The sequence below is a fragment of the Poecilia formosa genome, unplaced genomic scaffold (genome assembly GCF_000485575.1).
Source record: "Poecilia formosa unplaced genomic scaffold, Poecilia_formosa-5.1.2 Scaffold13, whole genome shotgun sequence".
NCBI lineage: Eukaryota > Metazoa > Chordata > Actinopteri > Cyprinodontiformes > Poeciliidae > Poecilia > Poecilia formosa.
In genome coordinates this window covers 1,147,345-1,169,182 of record NW_006799952.1, presented here as the reverse complement: position 1 = coordinate 1,169,182, position 21,838 = coordinate 1,147,345, and the positions used below count along the sequence as shown (strand labels likewise).

General features: G+C 39.3%; 1 protein-coding gene across 1 annotated transcript in view; it reads right to left on the bottom strand.

The window, feature by feature from the left end:
- The window catches only part of banp (BTG3 associated nuclear protein), a 50,125-nt gene that overhangs the window by 6,127 nt on the left and 22,160 nt on the right, over positions 1–21,838 (bottom strand). Inside the window, exons 12-15 of the mRNA XM_016668222.1 lie at positions 20,346–20,465; positions 18,720–18,791; positions 16,751–16,795; positions 349–489 (exon numbers count right to left, since the gene is read on the bottom strand). Of these exons, the coding sequence (XP_016523708.1) occupies positions 349–489; positions 16,751–16,795; positions 18,720–18,791; positions 20,346–20,465 (378 nt within the window). The remainder of the gene's footprint in view (positions 1–348; positions 490–16,750; positions 16,796–18,719; positions 18,792–20,345; positions 20,466–21,838) is intronic.

The window sequence follows — 21,838 nt, the reverse complement described above, 5'->3', positions numbered from 1 at the left end:
AAGTTCCAATGTGTTTAAACGGTGAAAGCTGGAATGGTACCATTTTAGTACCAGAAAAGACCAGCGACTTTTCGACACCCATTAGGGATGCAATGAGATATCACGCCACAAGAGCTCATGAGATTTAAACACTCCAATATTTCTGCCTGTCATTGTAACTCTGTTTCACAACTGCTATCAACTTGCTGGCAGTATGCAACTTTGTCTGGTGAAGTAAGATTAGGCTATGAATAAGCCTCAGATATTACAGCATGTACTTTAAGGTCTACAAACTGCAATGCTTCCCTACAATGAACAAACTGTGAACATGAATGTAAGAGTCTAAAAGAGTTTGATTTGTTGTTTTACCTGCACAGCCGCTGCGTGATCTGAAACAGGAGCTAGCTGCACGTACTGCACTTGGATGTCAGGTGGGAGGGCGGACCCCTCTACTGCCGTGGCTCCTCCATCGGCTGAAGCAACGGCTATCAACTGAGCTCCACGAAGTACCTAGGGAATTCATCAAGGGGCAGAGAGACATAAGGATCAATTACAGTTCACCATACAAGCCCTTTTGTTTCAGCATCAAAAGTCAGTTTATGCTAATACATAGCAACTGCAAATGCAAGACGGGCACTACAGTGGCATAATTTCTATGATCAACTATGGGTGTGACATGATGAAACCTCCCAGTCAAAGATGGCAACAAAGACACATTAGAGAAAGAAGATTTTAGGATGAGGAGTACATGCTGTGCACAGAGATGCATAAAGGACACCCAATCATTTCATTTGCTGGAATAACAATCCATTTGGGGTGTGTATATGTGTGTGGGAGGGGAGGGCAATTAAACCGAAAGAACCGTGTCAAAAGATGCTGCTGATCAGAATCAAGATTTGCTTCTTGTTCTTAAAAAACAGATTTGCATGGTATGTCCAATTATCAAAGGATCTACCCAAGATATACCGTCACTGTTTTAGTTGGACTTTATTTGTGCACCTCACATTTGTCCTGTAACCTGTAGTATTTTACTGTATTTGTAGATTATCAGATGTGCAGTGAGAAACTTGGAGAAAATGGATTGGTTGTATTTTTCTACAAACATTTCTCTGTGAAGACATGTTCATTTAAATTTAACCACAAAGTAGAAAATATTCTGAATGCCTTTAATTATGCTTGTTAAAGATTCGTCTGAATCAGCCTATCCATCACCAGTTTAAAGTTTTATAAAGTTTGAAAACTGGAAAATTGCCACAAATAGATCAAATCATTTAAACAAAACAAAACATAACCATTATGTTTGCAACAGATTCAGCAACAGAAAACTCACTCCATTTTATTAAATGTGTTACATAGGACAATCCTTTAAAGCAACCTATCAAACCTTTCATCGGAAATAATATAACTATAGATTTTTATGCCAGCAAGTAGATCAAATGTGACTGTGGCGCAATGGTTTATAAAATAGCGTTTCCATGAACCACCAAGTTTTTGAGACTGGGATTGTTTCTACATGGCAGAAATCTGCTTTGGTCTGCACCCCATTCTGACTGCTGTTTAATCTGCAGTGGCCTCAACTTCTTTGTCTTTATCCACACTGAGGTCATTGAAAGAGCTATAAAATGGAAGTGAGATAATAACAACCCATAAACACCCTGCAAAATCCTAATTCAAAATATCCTAACCAAGTAACAGGGAATATGTAGGTTGTTCTGAAGAAGAGTTGCGGCAGCAGACTGCTACCACTAAAATGCACCGAAATAAAAGTCGCATTATGTAACGTAAACCTGAAACAGCAACTCTGTCTATCCATACCTTAAATTAGAGGTGGCAGAACAAAACCATCATCAATGTATGACTTCTAAAATATGAAAATGCATAGAAACAATAAGACTGATGCAATTATATCCATTTTGTCCCATTTTCCTCATTCATAGACACCAGATTGTAAATTTAACTTTATAACCAAGATTGCAGAGGAGAAATTTATTCAATTTAACTAAGGTTTGTATGCTTTAAAAAAATGCGTGCTATTTAAACTCAAACGTGAACATCATGGGTAACATGCATTTAGAAAACAAGAAGTCAAATGACTCTGCAAGAGGGTCTTTATCTCCCCTTGTGTAGAAAACCAGATGCCAGCGTCAAAGTCGTGTAGTTTTGGTGCAATAATAACAGAACAGTGGTGTGTGGCACCGTTTCTTTAAGGCATTTCAGCATCTTTCTGTGTCCTCTGCCAGTCCTGGCCAGGATTCATTTGCAAGATATTTTTAATCTCAATGGAATTTTCTTGGTGAAATACAGATCAAGTAGAAATACAATTAAAAAAAATTCTTTCCAGGTCTTCTTTTAGGCAGAATCTAACAGTTAAAAAGAGCTGCATCGAGATCTGCATGGCACTGCTGTTAATTTAAAACACATAAGTTATACGTGACAACAGACACACATATTAACACGCAGTCATGCTGTCAACGCAACACACAGAAAGACGGATAGAGAGAAAACTCCAGTCAGCTCGGTCCTGGTGCACGATCACTTTAATTAGCTCGAGGACTGAGAGAACACTGCGAGGCTCTCCTGTGGTCCGGAGCCTTGCAACAATAATGGGGATTCTTTCTCTTTGAAGTGGAGCCTTCTTGCAAGAGCTAAGCAAAATGATCTCATTTGTATTCTTTTAATTTTTAAATTTCACAGCCTTAAATTAAACACAAGTCATCTTCAAAAAATAAAAAATAAAAATCCCAAATCTCATAGGTTTCTTGTGCATTTCGCTCTGTGGGGTCTCTGTTTGCGGGACTAACCTCGGATGTTCTCAGCAGACTATAAAAAGTTAAAGATGAATAAGCAAGCCCACAGAAAAACAGCAAACCTCAATTGCACATGATTTTTGTTGCCCTAATCTCTGAGTCCCACACTGTTTCGCAGACTCTCTTGTCCAACTGCTGCTTTGAAGTTCTGAGGTGATGACTGGCCTCAAAGGTTCGGTTCGAGTCCACCAGGGTGACGCTTCGCCAGCGTTGCCGCAAATTTTGCTGCCTCATCACCAGCCCCAGTCAGCCTGATGGAAGCCATTAGCGTAAGCAGCCCATCTGACTCACTGGATCGCACCACAAGGACACTTAAAAGAACAGACTGGGTTGGATGCGACTGGGTTAGGCTCTGAACGAAGCCGGCAGCGATTACGTCTGGGTAAAATGAATCGCAGTTTGGTGACCTATAAATCTGAACCATGTGAACCACTACACTGGTGGGTTGGTGTAAACAGTAATCTAACATTTAAGAAATAATTTCACATGTTGAGAAATACTCGCATTTGCTTTCTTGCCAAGAGTTGGAGGAGAGTATCAATCCCTCTCACGTCTGCCAACAGCCGTTTTGCTTTGCATTAGCAGAAACAGCTGCGAGCAGACAGTCTCCATTTGCCTCCATGCTTCGACTGTTTTCAACTCAGAAAATATGTATGACTTGTAAAAAAGAGATTAATAGTTTTAACAAATTTCCCGGCAATTAAATAAAATCTACTCCAAAAAAAAATGTGGCTGCAATTATTAAACAGCATTGTGCAAAACCAGAGCAAACACTGCTCAGTGTGACAAGTCACTAGAACGGTGAGAAACCAGCTGCTCAGACGTTTGCCATGGCAGACATCCACAGAGAAGCATCGTTAGCTCTGCTCTGTCACACTGTTACATTAGGCAACAAAAGCAGCTCGTGCCAAGTTCTCATCTCTTTGCAATCCCTCTGTAGCAGTGTTTCTCTGCAGTTCCAAATGGTATATCTAAGAGTACAATTACTGGAGTTTGGGGAGGAGGGATGGGCTTGACAGAGGAGGGGATGCGGTTGAGATTCGAGACTGTAAACACTTGTCTCACTCAATTAGAGTCTCATCCTCCTTTTGAGAGCCGTTTGCATTCTCAGCTGTGAGGAGCAACACAGAGAGGTTCAGTGAAGCATTTACAGAGTTGGAACGGCGTGTGAGATCTGCGGAGGGATTGCACGGGAACTTTTCGACTCCACTTCCTGTCCCAGAAACTTTCTCTAAGAGAACAACCAGTCTCTACTGTTTGGGTGTGAAGCTGCCAAATTTGGCATTAAAGTCAGACCGAGATGAAAACAACACAAAGACAAACACAAACTATCTGTGATTAAATACTTTTTGGCCTTTTGAATTAAAAATTTCATTACTATGACTAAATGATTAAACTGAAGCTCATATAAAAAGAGATAATTAGGTGATTCGGTGAGAGCTAATGATAATTGCTTCTTGCTGCTAATAGGATATAATCATCATTTAGCTCGTTAGCACTCAAGCGACAACAGAAATAATTACAATGTTGCATCAAAAAGAAAAGGTCTAATGAGGCCACAGTGATCTTGCTTGTAGATGAGGTTTCATTAACAACAAAATGATTAATAGTGAAAGAAATGCACAACAGGGCAGCAAATGCTACGAGGAGCCTCTCTTTCAGCATAAAAGTTACTTGAGACTGCAGAAGCAGAGAAGCGACTGAACCTACTCAATCTGGTATCAAGCCTGATAACGTTGCCTTTCCTCGACTGGGTGTCAGGTTGAGGTCAGCGATCTGGATCCTGTGGTCTTTTGTTGGTGGAGTCTGGGGTGTGGCTGATTTTACTCTCAGAGTTTAAGTTACTGGTCAAAACAACAGTTTAGCGTCTTAAATTCTACATTGTTCCTTGCACATGTAATTGAATTTAACTGATAGATGAAGAGTAAGGCATTAATCTGAAGAAGAAGGAAAACATTGAATGGTTTTCAAAATGCTTAACAACTGAAAAACTGTGGTGACTTGTGATCAGATCATTTATTTTGACATCTTTGGTGATGAGCTCCAAATCTATGATCTTTGAAAGCCTCCCTGTCATCGCTCTAATCTTTAGCTATTTTATTGGATTCTGTATCAGATTTAAGCCCAAGCTCTGACTGGACCACTGTTACAGGAAGCATGCTGACAACATTAAAAGATTACTTTAACCTAACGCTGCTCTGCCAGAGCATCTTGGAAATCCTGCGCATTTGCTTAACATTTTATTAAGGCTGAGATTTACTTTCATTGTGACTTAATACCCTAGACCTCAGGCAGTGGACTCAGTTCGTGAACATAAATAGATCTGTCAGCAGATTTTAAATGCTTTGCTGCCGCCCTTCCCAAGTAGAGATCAGTTGGTTGGTAATCATTGTTCTGTGAGGCTTAAACGCAGATCAGATTAGCTGGAGTAAATGGAAAATAAACTGCAGCAAAAAATTAGCATTTAAAATTCTCCGGAGGCATTGTCAGGAGACATAAAGAGGGAGAAAAAGAAACTTTGACTTATGCTGTAATGCCTTTAATAAGTCCCACAGAAAAGTAGTTAAATACAGCAATACGAATCCAAGGGCAAAAACAAATTAACAACAACAAAAAAAACTCAGTACAAAAATCAAAAATAAAGACAGCCACATTGAGTCATGCTGGTTATCTGTAAGGCTTAAAGTAGAATTGTCTTCTTTCACTCGATGTAACCATCATAACCACAAATAAGAGCTTTTAGAGGACTAAATCATTAGTAAGACTTAATACACCTTTAAACTCAGCTGTTCAAAAACTAAATCCCCTCCTTTTAATTGAGCACGTGTGAATCTGTGGGAGCTTATCCCTTTGTTTAACGTGTTCTGAAACCAGACTCCATACAGATAGGAAAATAAAAAAATACCCTCAGAGGTCAAACCACACAAATGTGGTTCCTATCACTTCCAGAGAAATACCACCTCTTCTTTTAGATCTTGGAAATACTAAACCAAAACAGGGGGGGGGAGGTTGGGAAAAAAAAAAAAAAAACATTTGGAGTTTGTGATGCTTGAAACTTCCTCCCCATTTAGCAGCAGTCAACAACATCTGCAAAGCCTGGGCAGATGTTAAAGCAGAAACACCAGCCCTGGCTGGGCAGACTATGTCTAACTGGAAGGGGAGAGAGAGACTAAGGCTTGGCTGAAACTTCGCTGTGGAAACGCACATTTATACCACCAACCGTCCAACAGCTTGTTTTGTGTGGGCTTGAAAAATAAAAAGCACGCCTTAAATACATCTCACTGCAGTCATTAAATTTCTTGGTTGATTGTTTTTTGTCTTATTTTATTTTGTCTCTTAGGCTGGGGGCTTTATGTGACTGTAGCTGGGCCTCAGCAGAATGACAGAATGGAAAACAATAAGCTCTGTGAAAGCAACCAAAACCTGCAGAAAATAAAATGCAAGCAGATCTCAATAAATGAGAATATCATCTAAAATTTAATAATGCAATTCAATTTTAAAGTGAACTTTTATGTGCTGTAGATGATTTCAGTGTTTACAGAGTGCTGTATCCATGGACATCAATAAAAGGTTTAGTGGAGACAAAAATGAATTTTGGGTTTAAATTAATTTAAGGCAATGGTTATCCATAATAACAGAGATAGATGCTTGCCATGTAAAACAATGTGGGCATGGGACACCAAGTGCTTCACTGGAAGAGCAACAGCACCTCAACACAGCTGTCCCTGGTTTGATTCCAGGCCTTGGGCCATTTACTGCATGTCCTCTCCTTTTCTTTCTGACATTCTTCCTGTCAAGTTGCTAATTAATAAAGGCAAATAAAACATTTTAAAGACTTTAAACCCCGTTGAATTTTACTTTTTATATTAAATTCCTGAAATAAATTAACTTAGAAATGGTATTTTAATTTACACAGATGTAACTGTATAAAACCAGTAAAAGTTCTTGGAGCTTTTTTCCTGTACACTTATGTTCAGATAAGACACTGTGGGCACATGGGCCAACGCATAAAATTCCCCATCACCATGTGATTCTGTAGAATGCTTGTTTTATATGAACTTGTGACCTAAAAACTTCCCATCTTTACCCCAAACACGACTTGTTTCTGCACCACAGCTCAACACCTGCAACCAATCAAACCCTCCCTTGTATCCTTTGGTTTTGCAACTCCCACCAACAAACTGGGAGTCGCAATAAGGACCGACTCTGGGAGATTTTTTTTATGACAAAACCAGTTTGAACCAATTCCTGATCCAGAGCAGGAATACCAAAGGAGTCTGATGGCAACAACAACAGGCCACAGTGAAGGATCAAGCTGATGAAAAAACAAAACAAAAACAAGAAAAAAAAAAAAAAACAAAGTGCCATGAAGACTTTCTCTGTTCTCTAGCTCAAATAAAACCCTTTTGTGCCTGATTGGCGAAGGCATTTTTACAATGCCAGTAAATTTTGTGATTTAGGATGTTGACTTTATCATGTTATCATGTTTCCAATTATCCTGTTTTATTCTGTGGAGCCAGGAGATGATATACACCGGTTGTGAAATTTAACCAACACACACAAAAAAAATAAAAATAAAAAAAAATACCCCTCGTAACAAGTCACTTTATCTCATGTTGATTCAGAAGCTGCAAACGAGTCCTGATGGAGCCAAGAAATTTCTTAAATCAAATATCCCTTTACTGACACCAGTAAACATGAAACCATTTTCTCATGTTTTTCATTCTTTATCACTTTAAACACCCATAAATACAAGTAAAGTGGTATGTGGACAGAAGATGTTCAATGACCTATATCCGACCTACACTTAAAGCTAACAGGTTGCACTGGAAGTTGACCCCAAATGTACTCCAACTGTTGCAGCTCTGATTTCAGATTTGCTGTGGACAGCATCTGTCATCATCATCATTAGGTAGCTCACTGAGGGCTTTTGATTTATCAGTACATCACATCTCTCAGGTAAATTCAGTTTGACTGCTGGCAAAACACTTTTAAACATTATCAAAAGAATGCTTGGGGTTAACTCCCCATCGATGTTTATCTTGAGCTCTGTGAAAGATTTCTTAAACAGCCACAATAATAAACGCCAAAGGCTGTGAGTATTATATGCTGCTTACTTATTCCCTTTATTTGTTTTTGCAAAGATAATTTTTTTTCAAAACAAAAGCGTAGTTCCAACACTGGCTTTGGTTCATTCCCAAGTCCATTCCAATATTTGCAAAATTCCTTGATAAAGATGTTTGCATTTCAGTGACTTGATGTGAACCAGGAGACACAAACTCTGTGACCACATTAGGGTAGGTAAAAGAGGAAATGCAATAAACAGACCTGAAGCAACTTCACGTTGCTATTATGTCAATGTTGACAAAAATCTCTCTGATTCAATGCTAAATCAACGCAACAGAGAATTGGGGCAGCTCTGTTTGCAAAGGTGGAGCCAAATGAGTAAATAGCAAGGTGTACCTAATAAAACTAATTGTGAAGGAACAAGTTAAATTATATGGGCACTAAATGCACTAAAACTAACAATCCAGCACCATTTGATTCAAACCTGTCGGCTCTGGTGTGGATGCTGACTCACAGTAAAATCCATCTAAAACATCTGATCCATCTTTACTTGGGAGCAAAACCATCCTTTGCTTTGCCCCGAAAGACAGACGAAAACACACGTGGGGGTACCCTCCTCTGCACAACTCCGAAATGCTGACTCAACCATATGCATCAACACTCACGTTTGGAGCTTAAAGGGATTCCTCCAATCTTTTGCCCACTATCTCCAGGGCCTAATGCCACCAGGACACAAAGCAGACCACAACTCCTTTGAAACAAAATCCGCCACTTGATCCCTAAATCCTCAAGTGTTTATGTACATCCCACTAATACGACAGATTGGTCATAAAACATCTTGTTTGCATCATCTCGTCTCAGTGTTATTCTCCAAGAGCTCTGTGAATCACAGGCATCATAACAACCACTTCCACCCCAGAAACAACACTCTGAAGGGGGGAAAAGTAAAAAGGGGGGGGAGAGGGGGACAAGTGAGCGACCCAGGCCACATGCCAGCAGTATGACTCCAGCACATATCACACCACACCATGTTTCTGGAAGGTTAAGCCTACACATTTCTCATCTGCTTTTTGTTTGGAAAGAACAAATCAGAACAAAGTGTAATTTCCATGCCAGACCCTTCTCAGTGGAGCTGTCGTTTCTGGCTATTGTCACACAGATGCAAACAAGAGCATCCCCATTTGTGTTACAAAATGGTTTGGGAAGAGCTGGGGTCAGACACAATAAAAAGTTATATCTCTTTACAGCCATTTTGTCACTTCTTTCTCACGCATTTGGTCTTTCATAATAATTTGTTCCTTTAATATCCACTCATCATCTCTTAGCACAACACTTTTTCTTTTCTTCCGGGTGCTGCTGCTGTGCTTACAAGTTCTGGCAGCAAGGCTGGATGGACCAGTGCCGAGCTGGACTCTCTTCTGTGACCCAGTTCCCATACTGACCATGAAGAACATCAATTGGGATGGTGCAACAGATGCGGGGAAACATGTGCTGACCAAAAAAAAAAAAAGAAAATGGCAGTAGTTCAACTATGGTGAGGAAGAGAACTGGGGGGACAGTGTCCAGACTTTAGAGGAACCCATAACCCATAAAACCCATAACGGACGGCTGTCAAGTCAGTCATTTGTAAATGATGCGAGTTGATGACAAGATCAGTGAAATTAGCGAAGCCTTTTAGGACTCTCTTGAGATGTGCCGGATTTTCCCAGATAGCCATGGTAAAGGGTAATGATATCTGATGGTGGAACTTCTCCAACACTGCTGGCTTACTCAACATGGGATTTGATGCCTTTCTGAAAGTTTTATTAGACATGTTTAGCCTTTTCCTGCTCTCATAAATTAGATTCAGAAGGTCTTTAATGTACATATTTTCTCATCAGTTTTTGAAATCCCAAACTATTGCGCAACAGTAGCATTGAAAACTAACAACCAGTCCGTTAGTGAGGTCATTTCTTCATGCATCCAGTAGCTCTGACCTTATCCTGGGCACCATTTTTGAAGTATAGTTTTTGCTGTAAAATGTTAATTTCTAGATTTTTGGGGATTTTATTGCTCTTAATTTAGAAATTATTTGCTTTAATGATATGACGTGTCCACAAGATCCCTGACAAATTCAAGAGGTTTATAGACTGACAAAACGCCCTTAGCAAATAGAATGGACCACTGTAGTATGCAAAACAAAGAGTGTAAAATTGAAGCAAGGTGCAGCATCCTCCATCTTTCAAAAAGCCCCCGAAAAACTGAAATACCCAGAGTTCCTTCCAGAGTTGGTCAACTTGCAAATCAAATAACTTTGGAACTTAGGTTTCAAAAGGGTATTTAGTCTGACAGCTCCAGAGCTCAATCAAATCACTGAAACCACCTCATCTGGTTTTGTGGCAACATGATTATGCACAAGTAATTCTTGGATTTAAGGCATGAAAGTTAATTTCGAGTTTGCCAGATGACAAAACAAGAAAAGCTGCTCTCTGGTTTGACATAGATTTAAAAAAAAAAAAACTAAACTGCATGTCTGAAAGATCTTAACCTTGCTCACATCGTCTCCAACACACAGTATTTCTGTGCCATTTCAACAGCAAGTCAATGAAACCAATATGCTTTAAAGATAAAGCCAGCTTTAAGATAAAAACATCCTTAAGGTCATAGGCATCTTTAGACTCAGTTCGCCTTTCATTTAAACAGTTGCCTAAGGTTGCCAAGAAAGTGCTAATTTTGTTGGACAGAGTAACTGAAGAGATTCCAACTGGAACTGCTGTCAAGTGAACCCAAACACATGGATTATAGAGCTGTGCTTTCGCCAGTACCACTTTTTTTGTTTTTTCCCCCCATTTTCAATACTTTTAACTCAGTGTTTGAATTCCAACATAAAAACCAGAATGCAAGTCTACATACTGTATAAGAACAAAAGAAACTAAGTGAACTAACATTACGTTGCGGTCAATTTGTTTGAGTAAGTGAACCAGCAGAGGGCATAATCTCAATCTCCTTGTACTAATATTACACCCTGTAACACGACTCGGTACTGCAGCGGGTATTCTCCATCAGCTGTTGTCAATTTCTAGCCATTTTTAGGACATAATATGCAAACCAGACATCTCATCTTTTCTTCTCTCTCTGCTAATGTTTTTTTTCCCCCATCTTTTCACTTCAGCCACTCCTCCTAATCAGTCCTCTTTTATCTTCCAATCTTCCCATTTGGTCTGAATCAGCAGGGTAAGATCACAACGCAGACAGAAGAGCTCCAGATAAGAGGTTACAAATGGAGGAGAACAGTAAAAGACTAGTTATTTTATAGTTTCATGAGTTTGCCTTCTCTTTTCCTCAGACAGATTTTATTTTGCGAACTAGAACATTTGGGGCGCGTTCACACTGCAGCCTTAAGTGACTCAATTCCGATTTTTTTGATGTAATGCGACCTGTATCTGATCTTTTCATGGCAGTGTGAACAGCACAGGTCGGATTCTTTTTCGAATGTGACCCACATCCGATACGTATCCGATTCTAATGCGACCTAACGTCCAGGTCGCCTTCATCCGAACTGAATGTCACTGATTCTCAACAAATCTCACTATTCTGCGTCCTGATACGCGCAAATGGGAAGAAAAACAACAACCATGATGGACTATAATGAAGATTAAGTTGTTAATATGCTGCTCCGGCGCCGGACAACAACTTCAAATATGTAAGCTAAGCTCCACCGTTAGCCTCCATGTTTACTTCCGCAAACACTGAGCACTTCTTCTTTTTATGGCAGTTGGCAGAACACTGAGAACGCTGACGCTATTGCGCCCTCTACTGCGCATGCGGGACACTTTCAGGTCGTTTGCCCGTTTAAACTGCAGAATACATACAGGTCGCATTTACTGGCAGTGTGAACGGCCCCGGCAAAAAAATCGGAATTGCCAAAAATCGGAATTGAGTCACTTCAGTCTGCAGTGTGAACGCACCCTTGGATCCCTGTTGACCAGTTTTGTTTTGACCTTCAGCTGGCAGAGTTGCTCTGCTTTTAGCTTGTGACTGTCTGTTTTCATCTGTGCAAAACACCTTAAACTAACCTACAAAACTGTAATTTGTACCCAGGCAGTGGGCCAAGAATACACAGCAAACAGTCCAATGAGTTTCACATATTGTTCTGCTTATTTAATGCGCTCAGTCAAACTGGTTCAGTTTGACTGAGCACAAATGTCTCCACACAATGGACACATTTGTCCACTGTGTGTACCATGGACAAATTGTACACGCAAAGGTCAGTCTGGAGCCCTCCACCATTTTAGTTTAGCCTCTCTTATTAAGACCAAATAAACTGTAACTCTTTGCACAAAGCTGGACCTTGTGTTCTCTCTTTAAAGCCCAAATGTATTTAATTATCTTCATAGGGAAAATGTCCTTCAGATTGTCAATTTGAAAAATATTGTGGAAGGTTAATTCAGTGTTTTTCTTATTTATTTTTTATTTTTTCCTCAACGTGTCGCAAGATTTGCCTAAACATTTTCACAAAAAAGAATAGGCAGGACAATGAGGACTATATTTTCTTTTTTATGGGCTTTATGATTGTCTACTAGCAAAACAAAAGTAATGGTCCAAGACATGCAGCCTTAGCCATGCGGACAGGTCTTTAAAATAATGATTGTCAAGGACAGAATAACAAAAACACAAAACTTAACATTTTTAAAAGCAAGAATTAGGTGCACTTGTTGTTGTTGAAAAAGCATCATGCTGAGTAGCTGAATAAAATAGATGTGACAATAAAGGAGAACTATCTGCAAATTCTTCAACTTCGCCTCAAATGAACAGCGAGATAATTTAAACTTGGATAGATTTGGACGTTCCAACAGGACAATGTCTCTATCACTCGTCAAAACCGGATTTTGTGAGCTACAAAGCTGGCCAATATTAAACTTTTGAAATGATCCTGACATGAACCAATTGAAAATGTGTGGCTTATGTGAAAAAGCCAAGTCATTGCCGGGAAAAACTATTTAAATATTTGAGTAAACTGCGCCATTAGTAATAATAACAGCGGTCATAACACTTTGCCAGAGTTGAATCAGAAACTTCTTGAAAACTTGCTGAAGGGCATGAATCCAAATATGTTGATCGTGAGTAGAAATCTGAATGCAAATCATAAAAGCATTAACCTAAATGCCAATATACATGCAAAGCATCTACTACAATTTATTGTCACCATTATGACATGGCAACAGCTTTGAGGCAAACTAACACATATTATTAGTAAAACAAACATAATTGGGACATTGTGACTGACTTTGCAAGGACATAAGTATTTAAACAAGCATCTGCCCCAGTGGCATAATGCCCAGTGGAGATAAAAGGGATTAAACTGACAGAAGTAATTATTAAATTGCTCTCATCATACTGAAGCTCCTAAAGGCAGGGTTGGAGCCATTTTTGTCTTTAAATCATAACACCTAAATCTGACATCTGACATAATATAAAAGATGCTCTAGTTTGGAGACTGTGGCCAAATACAAGTCACATAAAATCTGCACAAATGATCTTGATCCGACAGATGAAGGTTTGCCAATGTGTATTTTAATGCTTAATGTCAGTGGGATAATGACTGAGGATTATCTTTTCAGAGGTCTTTGCAACTCGCAAGACCTCTGAACAAGCCTATTGTTCAAAGCCCCATCTGTGGGAAGCTGTTAAAACTCCAAGCGTCCAAATACGGCAACAAACATTTGCTTAATAGGTAACAAATCTGCAAGCAGTCAAGATCCAACCTGTGAATGAAAGCCATTTGTTGGTTAATATAACCTGGAGTTATTAGAAGTATCAGGTGGGCTTTAAAAGACAGGTGTAACCGCAGCTACACCACAGGAACTGTTTAACCACAAGGAGGAACAGTCTCAGAGGAAGAAAAAGAACAAGGCTTGGGGTGTGATGAACTGCATGGGCGAAGTTACACCAGTACAGCCTCTGCACTATTCTGCCATGTTACAAAAACAGTGAGATCATTCCTAAATGAAAACACACAAATTAAAACATCCAAGGAGGAATAGATTAGAATCACGTTCAATTATTTTGCTTTGTAGAAGATTTTGATGAGCTCTGTTCCAAAACACACCACAGCAATCCTGATAAGGGAAAATATTTTATACTTTCGCAGCTTGCAAAAGATCTGCTCAGTGTCTTATCTGCTTGAATAAACTCTAAAGCTACTATCATGCTTGCTTAGGCCCAGTTTCCTGTGCATGTCATGATGGTCTTTCTGTGTGTAATCAGATTTAAAGTTTGCCCTTAGCTTTGCCTGCCCTCTGGTCCATGAGAATATGAGAGCAGAGAGGCTGCCATTGTTGTACTCAATTGTTGAAAGAATGGGACGCTCTGATTGGGTTTGCAGAGTCGAATGGGTGTGTAGCCAAAACAAACACATATCATGAAAAACAAAAATGGGAGCATTTTATTGGAGAGAGCTCCCAGACACTGCCTTGGGAGTTTTGTGTTTGTGCAGTGTTTTGTTTCGCATGCCCTTAGAGAGCATAAGCCTGCCCACTGTAGCCAATTTACATATAAAATGCGTTAACTTGTAAATTGCAAGTAGTCATGGAGTCAATGCACAGCAAACCTGACAGATATGATGGAAGTCTTTTAATGGGTAGTTCATGAACTCTTTTGAGGATTTGGAAATGTGCATCAGGACGCTAAATCTAAACCAAATCTGACTTCAAAACTTGGTTAGGATCCGAAAAAGAGAAAGAGAGGAAGAGAAAGAGAGAGACACAGGAATGCAGCCATCAGGCTCAGCGAGCGGGTCATTCCAGGACATCAGCATGCATGTGTGATTGAGTGTGTGAGAGAGGGGGAGCTACAGGATGTGTGGTGACTACCTCAATCAATTGAAAACACACGCGGAGCTAAACAGCCAGTAAAGAATACAAACAACAACAAAATCCCTCATATAAAGCAGATGCATTCACACATCACAAATGTGCGCAGAGCTTATGGCATCTTGAACCTATAAGGAAAGATAATCACAGAGATCCTAAAAGGCCAATAAAATGTGGAAATTTTTGGGCAAAAGTGTGCGTTTGTGGGTGGTTTGTAGCTCCTCTCATGCAGAAAGCTTTTATATAGGGAAGTGACCACTAACTTAATCCACGACTCGAGAGGATCCAGTAATTAAAACAGGCAATCTCACTTTGATACCTTTATAAAAAAAAATACAGTGCTCATGCAGAAATCATTAAATCATTTAAGAGAAAAAAGATGGCATTCAGCTGTTACATAAAACACCTGCTGTGGCAAAATAACCCAAAACAGCACAGCCAGCAGACGACCGGCGTGAGAAGACTTCCTCCCCTAAAGCCCCGTCTCTAGACAAACAGGATCGAATCATGAATGAGAAATTATAGCTGTCTTCACGCATCCATATGTGACCGGCGATGGTTGAGCGCAGGCCAAGTCAGTTCTGAACGACACAAACTTGGACTGTAGAAGAGGGAACAGAAAAACTGCCTTATGTACAAAAAAAAAAAAAAGAAAAAGACTGATAAAAACAAAACAGAAGACTGAGGGGAACACAAACACACCGCCAACCCTGTAAGTCATTTGAATCTACCTGGTAAATTTATATTATGTCGGACTGAATAGTCATAAGTGGTGGGAAACAAATTACAGACTGGTCATGTTAATAGGCACCCCTGGTTAAGTTGTGGAAAAAGCTTTAAAATAAATTAATGTTTACTGGTGTAGCAAAACACACTGAAAAATGTAGGAAAATTGTTACTTTATTTTAAGAATGTTTAGTCAACTGGGGAAAAAAAAAAACAGAAAAATGCACACTCGGGAAGAACTGTTTTTTTTTTACAAAAACACTAGTGGCACAACTGTTGCTGCCAATATTTTGCATAACCCTCCTTTGCCAACAGCACAGGACGTCAATTTCCCCTATAAACATTTCACAAGGTTGGAGCACAAACAGAGAGCGAAATATTCTAAGGCTTTTACGTCTGGCAACTGAGACAACAATATAAGAGGGTTGATTTTGTGTTGGTGACCCATTTCTGCATTGATGTGGTCATTTTCGATTTGGATCAATATCCTGCTGATAGACCCAATGACCATGCATTTTTAATTTTCTGAAAGCAACCGCAGGATTTTCACTCAAAATAGAACATCTTAAAACCCTCTAATTGCCAATACTTCACGAGGCTAAGCACTCAAATGAGCTTCCATTAGGTTTAATATACTAGCCCACAGCATCAAATACCTACCACCACTCCTAACAGTGGGCTCGAATATTTAGCCTTTGTTTCACATTAAATCCAATGGTAGTGTTGGTCAGACTTGGAGCTGAAGTCTCAACTGAGCTTGGCCAACTACAGAAAACTTTTTTTTGTGGTATTCCACCCTTTTATGGAGAATAGATGAGACAAAAAATAGCCCTCTTTGGTGCAGTTCTTTAGCTGTGATCTTTTTATCCATCTTTCTTACCATGCATCTCACTATTAACGTTGGAAAGATAACACTGGATCAATACCCAGGCTAGCGACCAGTGCCTAAAAGAAATGGGTCTCTGGGTCACATGACCTTCAGGGAAAGTCATGGATTCATTAAGTAGAAGTTTGGGAAAATAAATCAACAGCAAATTTTGGAGGCATTGTTCGGTGTGCTGCTAGTAATATTGTTTAGAATGAGTGTTTCTCTGTGGACTGAACTAACTTGAATAAATATGCCTTTAGATTTCTTCCAGTGTGTAAGGTACTATTCCAGAGTGACGCAACTTCTTTAGCATATTCATCATCTTGATCTGTTTTAAGTTTAACACTTATTGGCCACATAAATGGTGGATGCAAGGTTTTCTTTAGAGCAAAAGTAAAACACAGAAGAAACGATGGAATAATTAGTCTTTCGTGACTGGTGTTTACTCTTACCTGTCCGTCCTGGCCGACGTGCACCTGATGAATCTGGAGGTTTCCCTAAAATGAATAAATGAAGCGTCAAATAGAGAGTCAAGTCATTAAACACTGCCAAGTCTTTGATTTCCTACGAACTAGACGTAAAAAGCCAATGGTGAGGGCTGAAAAGTGTCGAACCAGTTTGTTTTTGCCAACTCCTACATGATAAGACAGCTCCGTTTTGCACACAGATCATAACGAGAAGCGAATGAAATGCCCTTGCATTGATGTCAGCGTCTATATTATATCTGGCTACATCAAGGCTTTTGTAAACAAAAATAATCTGCTTATGACACTGTAACCATTGTAAAACCTCTGAACGCCCACAATCACATTAACAAAAACATATGAGGGGAAAACATCCAAGGCTCAGCTGTTTTTTTTTCCCGTTTTGCTAATTGTACTCATGTACACATGGAACTCTGTCTGAGCTTCCATATGACCAGAGTCGTACAGTCTCAGAGGCAGTTCATTTCCTTTTCAAGCACGCTCAAACCAATGTCTTTGATGAAAGGGGCCCGTTCCTAATGAAAACATATTCTGTGAGTGGCAGCTGGCAGAAGTGGGATTTTGTTGCTAAGCTTTGAACTCCAAAAAAACAAATAATATCTTGAAATAGGAAAAAGGCAAGAGGGAAAAAAAAAAAAGCTGGGCTCAGCCACAAAGAGCAGGAAAAGCTTTAGAGGTTTTCTGCCTCCAATTTATTGTGTCTCCCTCGCTCAGTTTTGCATTTCTCACAGAAGGTCCTTTAGCACTATTACTGAACAGGAAATGAGAAAAACACTTGGTTGAAGTGTCAATTGCTTTTGCACAAATGTCAGGCTGTCACCCATGTACAACATGTATCATGTTGAGTATTTGATTACATGTATGCATGTGTGTGTGTGTGTGTGTGTGTGTATACAGAGTGGCGCCATGAAACGAATCTTTCTCCCACAGCCTTGTAAAAATCATTAAGAACGATGCTGATGCAGGAATTTTTCTCCTTCTGTTCGTGTGGTTTGGGGGTAAAATATGATTTTAACTGGCAAACTATGTGTGCATGCTGTGATGTCTGATGGGGGTACAATGAGTCACCTGAGCATTGGACAGACTGAAACAAAACTCTGCAGAAGCCGCTACAAACTGTACAAACAAACAAAAAAAAATTCAGACCTCAAGGCAACAACTTTAGCTATGCAGTTCAACTTGTCGAACTTTTCACTTTTTACAACGTCACAGACACAGGCTTCAATGATTTTACACTGCAAAAACACACAATCTTACCAAGTATTTTTGGTCAAGTTTCTAGTGAAAATACCCCCATACACTTGAAATAAGAAAACTAACTTGCAATTAACTTTTCAGCAAGTTATACAAGCTTGTTATAAGGCAATAATTCCTTGATATTGATTTAAAAAAATAAAAAAAAAAGGTTTTAATGCAATTGGCAGATTACAGTGCATCACAAAAGTGAGTACACCCCTCACATTCCTGAAAGTATTTAAGTATATCTTTTCATGGGACAACACTGACAACATATAACTCTATATACAACCATTAATGTCTAACCCCGCTATTTCTATAACTGAAGCGCTATGTCTATGGGAAAATAATTTGTCCAAAGTTCTTGAAGGGTTTAATATTTATCTTCCATAAAAAGAAAAGGACATTTCTTAAATAAAAAAAAAAACAAGATAGTCAAAAACAGAAAAGTCAGTTGGATACTGTAAGTCAGTTCCATAACAAACTCTCAAGAATCTGGCTTCTAAAATGTGGCAGCTGTAGATATCATTAACTTTATTTCCAACCAGCCTCTCAAACATGAATGAGGTGTAATAGATATGAGTTGGGTGAAAAAAGAAACAGTGATGAGGTGCTTGTATCATTTAACAGACAAAACGAGTTTGGAAAATTGGTCCGATGTTGTTTGACTTCTATCAGACGAGCACTGATAAAAACTTGCCTCACTGTCCTGTGTGATCTGCACCTCTTCGCCTTGTGGCACCTGGGCGATGTGCAGCTGTCCCGGTGGAATCTGAGACACAAGAGGAAAGGGACACAAGTTTTTTTTTATTTAAAATGCATGATTTTTCTGACAAAGTGTGGAGCCAAAGCCAGTAAACACTGGCTTTAAATGAACTCAGTGACTTCGGGATGCAAGTTCAAATAAATGAGAATAATCAGAAGGCGTTACGTGCCAAACAAACACCACCTTAAAATTCAGAAATGTTCAAATAAAGATCACACAATGTGCCTATATAAAGAAATTAAAGAACAGATTAGAATAAAATCACTGCAGCATTTGTAAGGCTTTAGGGTTCTACTAAGCATAAAGCAGCGGTGAACCTTCCCAGGAGTGGCTGGGCACATCAGTTAGTCGTCCAGGAGATGACGAATAACATCTCAAGCTCTGCAGGGCTTAGTTGGCTCAGTTAAGGTCAAATTTTAAGATCCAACAATAAAAAAAAATAAAAAAAAGAGAGAGTGGAAAATGGCCATGGGAGAGTTCCAAGGCTGTTGTAAAACTAATACAGCATTTGAAAACAAGATCCTACAATCGAATCTGGTGGTGGTAGCATGACGGTCTGGGGCTGATTTGATGCTTTATTACAGGGGTGTCCAAAATCGGTCATCGAGGGCCGGCATCCTGCATGTTTTAGTTCTCTCCCTGGTTTTACACACCTGCATCAAATGATGGCTCATTAGAGGCCTAAGGAGAACACTGACTTGCTGAGGAAATTGTTACTATCACTAGGGAGAGAACTAAAACATGCAGGATGCCGGCCCTCGAGGACCGACTTTGGACACCCCTGCTTTATTACCATGACTTGATGTAGGTAACCATGAACTCTGCTCTCTACTAGAAAATACTGAGGAAGAATCTACAGCCATCAGTTTACAACCTCGTGCTTAAACATGAATTATATTCCATAATGGCACAAAATGGAGCATTGGTCTCGAATAGCAGCATCTGCTTAATTTCAACATACAACTGATTTACCAGACAGTCATTTCATTTAATCTACAAATCGTTTCTGAAGCATGATCCTGCTCAGTCATTTGAAGTTTTTGATGTCTTTCATTGCTTCTTTACCTCTTACAGGAAGAAAACAAATTCCAGAGTTACTCTTTGTGGGAGAACTGCTCACAACAAGTTTTCTCATAAGGTGTTTAATCTCGCATCTATTGTTGTAGCTCAAGGGATGTTTTAAATCGAATACTTTAGATGATTTCAGGACACTGGGAATTTAGTTTATTTACTTTTTCTTTAACAGCCCACCCATATGTCGCAGTGGGCCTCAATGTGACCTTTGGCCACGGCATGTGTTAATGGCCAAATCCATCATTCAGCATCCATTAGTCTTTTATTAATTTATATGTTGGTCAATATTTCCCCACTGTCACTGTAGTGGGTGGTATGAACTATCCCAGGCCTGCTCTGTGGGACTCCTAAATTAAACTGAAACCCAGGATGTGGGGGACAAATTTTAGAAACTAATATGTAGAGATAAAAAAATGATTCTTGTAATTAAGAAAATGCTTTCCGAAGGATTTACAGAAAGTGAAAAATGAAACATTTGATACGCACCACCTGAACCTGTCCATCCTCACCAATACGATGGAACTGGACCTGTTGATTGGCCAGTGTGTAATGCAGGGTCTGCTGGGTGGCGGTCTCTATTTGAGCAGCTTCATCTGAGATACCTTCCTCTGCACAAAACAACAAAAAGATGAGTCAGTGTGGAACTTCGGAGCACGCTGGGTGAGCAAGTTCAGTAACCCAGGACAATTATATAGAATCAAATATGAAAGATCTGTAGCCGGAAGGCGTCATAAAATTACAAGATTCCTAAGCTCTCTGGTTGCTGGTTCAAGACTTAAACATGTTCTAGCGACAACATCCTCAGGTTAGTGATGCACTGATAAATAGGTTGGTTTTCACTTGATCCACAAGTGTTTCTATGAATCAAAACTAAGAACTTTTAAACTTTTCAGTCTATAAACATCAACCTCCTGCATAATCCTTACATTCGAGTTTAACAAAAGAAAAATCTGACAAATGTCAGGGACACATTCCTTGGATCATAAATGACAATATTTCTGTTATTCTATAATTTTCTGCTAGATTCAAAATTACTACATCTATCAAAGGACTTCAATACTGGCCAAATAAAGCCTGCAAGTCATCCTGAAAAATAAAAATAAAAAAACATTTAGGCAATAAAAGCCAATTTAAATAAAAAAAAAAAGATGATCATTGCTACTAAGTGAAGCCAGACTACCTTTCTGTAATATAGTCATTTGTTTTATTTTCCATACACGTCACTACATAATACAGACATTTTGAAGATTAACACTCCCTCTTATCATTCATTATTACAGATGTGTGGTGAATTATATAAAAAATATGTTTCTCAGTACTTTAGCTGATGAGGGATGGGAGCCCAGATGGCTAATAAAAAAGCTAAAGAGCTTGTTTCACACAAATGAAAATCCTCTTTTTCAGTTCATTAGGATGGAATTTGAGTCGAAACTGAATGATTTGTTTGGTCCCTGTATGTGTGCTGCATCTTGACGGATGTTGCATGTTGAACTAGCATTTGTGTTGAACACACTAGGGTGTGCATGGCTTGAAAAGGCAGGGCCTGACAATCCGCCCCTACGGTAGTATGGGCTCACAGGATATTAGGCTTTCCTCCGTAGGCCTGCTTTTCTCTGGTCAGAGGTGAGAGGTGATAACTCACAGAAAGTGGGAAGTACAGAATGCTTTGTGTATGGACTCTAAACAGCTGCAGTGTTACACTAGATAGCTACACATTGGTTCCGGTTGCATAAATGCGTTTATACAGGAAATAAAATAAGATGTATTTGAATTCACAACCTGTGAAGGTGTTGATCGCATTCAAGTTGTGCTGACAGCAGGAGATTAATGGCTTTCAAAATATAATAAATATATTTTGCACCAGTGGAACTAACAAAACAAGCTGTGAGGTTTTTTTTTCATATAAACAGAATCTGGATTTAATTCTTCTGCAACTTGTACATCTGCACACTTTCCCTTTTCAAGACGTCACACTTTCC